The 2518-nt window shown below is 38.7% G+C and overlaps 1 protein-coding gene across 1 annotated transcript in view; it reads left to right on the top strand.

Moving 5' to 3' along the window:
* The first annotated feature begins 299 nt into the window (after nucleotides 1–299).
* LOC115214432 (general transcription factor II-I repeat domain-containing protein 2-like) overlaps nucleotides 300–2518 on the top strand; it is a 77926-nt gene continuing 75707 nt past the window's right edge. The window contains exon 1 of the mRNA XM_029783628.1: nucleotides 300–324. Coding sequence (XP_029639488.1) covers nucleotides 300–324 — 25 coding nt within the window. The remainder of the gene's footprint in view (nucleotides 325–2518) is intronic.

Here is a 2518-nt window from a genome sequence, read left to right as displayed (position 1 = left end):
TAAGCATTTCATAGCAATCTCCTCTTCTTGGATTGCAAATGTATAACCTTCGAAATGTATTTATGTATTCGTGTGTATGCCACAATGTATCAATACATACGTAACGACGTATAAAAATTCCTTCTCGGAGATCTAATTGGAGAATCTTCGAGTTGTTTCGTAAATTTTCATTATAATATTTATTAAATTTGAAGGCCGTCAGTTAGTTTGTTTAAATTGTTTCTCAGAAATACCAACATTTACAGACGTTTTGTAAATCTGTTGTTACGTAGTACAGTGCAACTATGATAATAGTTAAAATGGAGATGCATAACCAGAATACAAGTAAGTCTTGTTGCAGTTCATTATTGTAGAAAGACGACACGCTTTGGATACGAATATCTCTCTGTGTTGTTTACAATTGTGTTACTGCCTTTGCTTATTTGTTCCTCTCGTTTCATAACTCGTCTTTTATTTACCGTTCGGTCTACAAACCTAATATTGTCTTGTAATTGTACTTGTGTCATTCGCTTTCCGTTCGTCTTCGTCTCTCATGTCCGCCCATTTAATCCCCAGTCACTTATGTTCTGATATCACCAAATAATACAATCGTAAAGTGTCGAAATCGTGATGATATTTGGTCGACAACTGACGAGGAATTGAGCATATCTGCGTCCATTTGTGTGCGTGTTTTCCAACTTCATTTCCTTATTTCCTTTATCGTCCCGTGTGCCCTATTTTTATTATGCTGAATATTTAAAACCGCTTGGGAATTGAACCTCTGCTACAATGCATAAACTTCGTTCTTTGATCGTGAAAAATAATACCTGGTCTGCTGTGTTTGCACTGGGTTGCTGTTTTTACTGGAATATTCTATATTTTATATCGTATATTCTATAATATATTTTATTGGAATATTCTTTTAAATATGTGAATATATTCTGATTCTAATGTGCCTTTGAGATGACAATTGTCATAATAATGCTTATGCACAGCTTTGTAAACAAACTTCATAAAAATATTGGTACAAGAATCTTGATATTTATCTCTATGATTTGATAAGCTGTATGGAAAACGTATACGGGGGTCCCTCGACGCTCTTCACTCTTTAAAAATATAGCTAAGTCACCCTGTCTAAAGACGACGATCTCGTACTCTACAAAAAAGCACGACTATATGAAGATGTCCAGTGGATGATTCAACGAATTCGTCGTCTCGTTTGACTGTGTGGCTGGCTGCTTGTATGTCCATTGAAAAGCCCCACAAAAGCTAGAGTGCATCTGAAGGTCTTGCTGACCGCTGCTAGAACGATATATTGTTTCTCTGAGGTTTAGTGTGTTTTTAAAACAGCACAACCATAAGAGATGTCATCACAGAACAAATACTGCTGTAACTGGCCTATCAACAGTGTATATTTATTAAATATGATTCATAGATGTCTTACTGCCTCACTTGTGGAGACGCGCGTGGTTTAGTGGTTAGAGGTGTTGGACTCATGATCGTAAGATTGTGGTTTCGATTCCAGGACCGGGTGAGGCATTGTGTTCTTGAGCAAAACACTTCATTTCACTTTGCTCGAGTCCACTTAACTCGCAAAAATGAGTTAATCCTGCGATGGACTGGCGTCCCATCCAGGTGGGGGATATACGCCATGCAAACTGAGAAACTGGTCCTTATGAGTCAGGATGACCTGAGAAAGTAACCTTTATCTTTACTGCCTCAATTGCATATCTCGGATATTATACATATATATGTAGGCACGTGTATATATATATGTATGTGTATGTATTAACACACACACTCCAAATAATTATTTTCTACTCTAGGCACAAGGCCCGAAATTTTTGGGGAGGGGGCCAGTCGATTAGATCGACCGTCAGTACACAACAGGTACGTAATTTCTCGACCCCGAAAAAATGAAAGGCAAAGTCGACCTCGGCGGAATTTGAACTCAGAACGTAAATCAGACAAGGAAAATTCTTTAACACATGTTTAAAGATTCGTTACAATTGTTTCTGTAGCAACACTGCTTGCAACACCAGTTTATGCAAAAATTCGAAGTGAAAATTTGCGTAATGTTTGCGGTTTTAGAATTGCATCAAACGCGTGCTGTCAAACACAAGTTTGCGAGTGTGTGTGTGTATCTATCTATCTATCTATCTATCTATCTATCTATCTATCTATCTATCTATCTATCTATCTATCTATCTATCTACCTATCTATCTATCTATGGTTCTATCTATCTATCTACAGTTTAACATTTATTTCGCTCCTGTCTGCCGAGATGGGCGGTAGTGGCACCGCGGTACTTTTTCACAAGAGCCTGGATCTCGAAGTCAAGACGATATTCGTAGACCCGTAGGGTAGACTGATCGTTCTGGATGTTGACGGCAGCAATGGGTGCGCTTTTCGACTCGTATCAGTCTACGCACCGCCCTTAACAGGTCGGGCGGATTTCTTTCGACGTCTAGAAGTTATTCTTGGGAACGTCTCGTCCTTTACTCTTAGTGGGGGATTGGAATGCTACCTTGGACACGC

The sequence above is a fragment of the Octopus sinensis genome, linkage group LG7 (genome assembly GCF_006345805.1).
Source record: "Octopus sinensis linkage group LG7, ASM634580v1, whole genome shotgun sequence".
Taxonomy (NCBI): Eukaryota; Metazoa; Mollusca; class Cephalopoda; order Octopoda; family Octopodidae; genus Octopus; species Octopus sinensis.
This window is presented reverse-complemented; position numbering and strand designations above follow the sequence as displayed.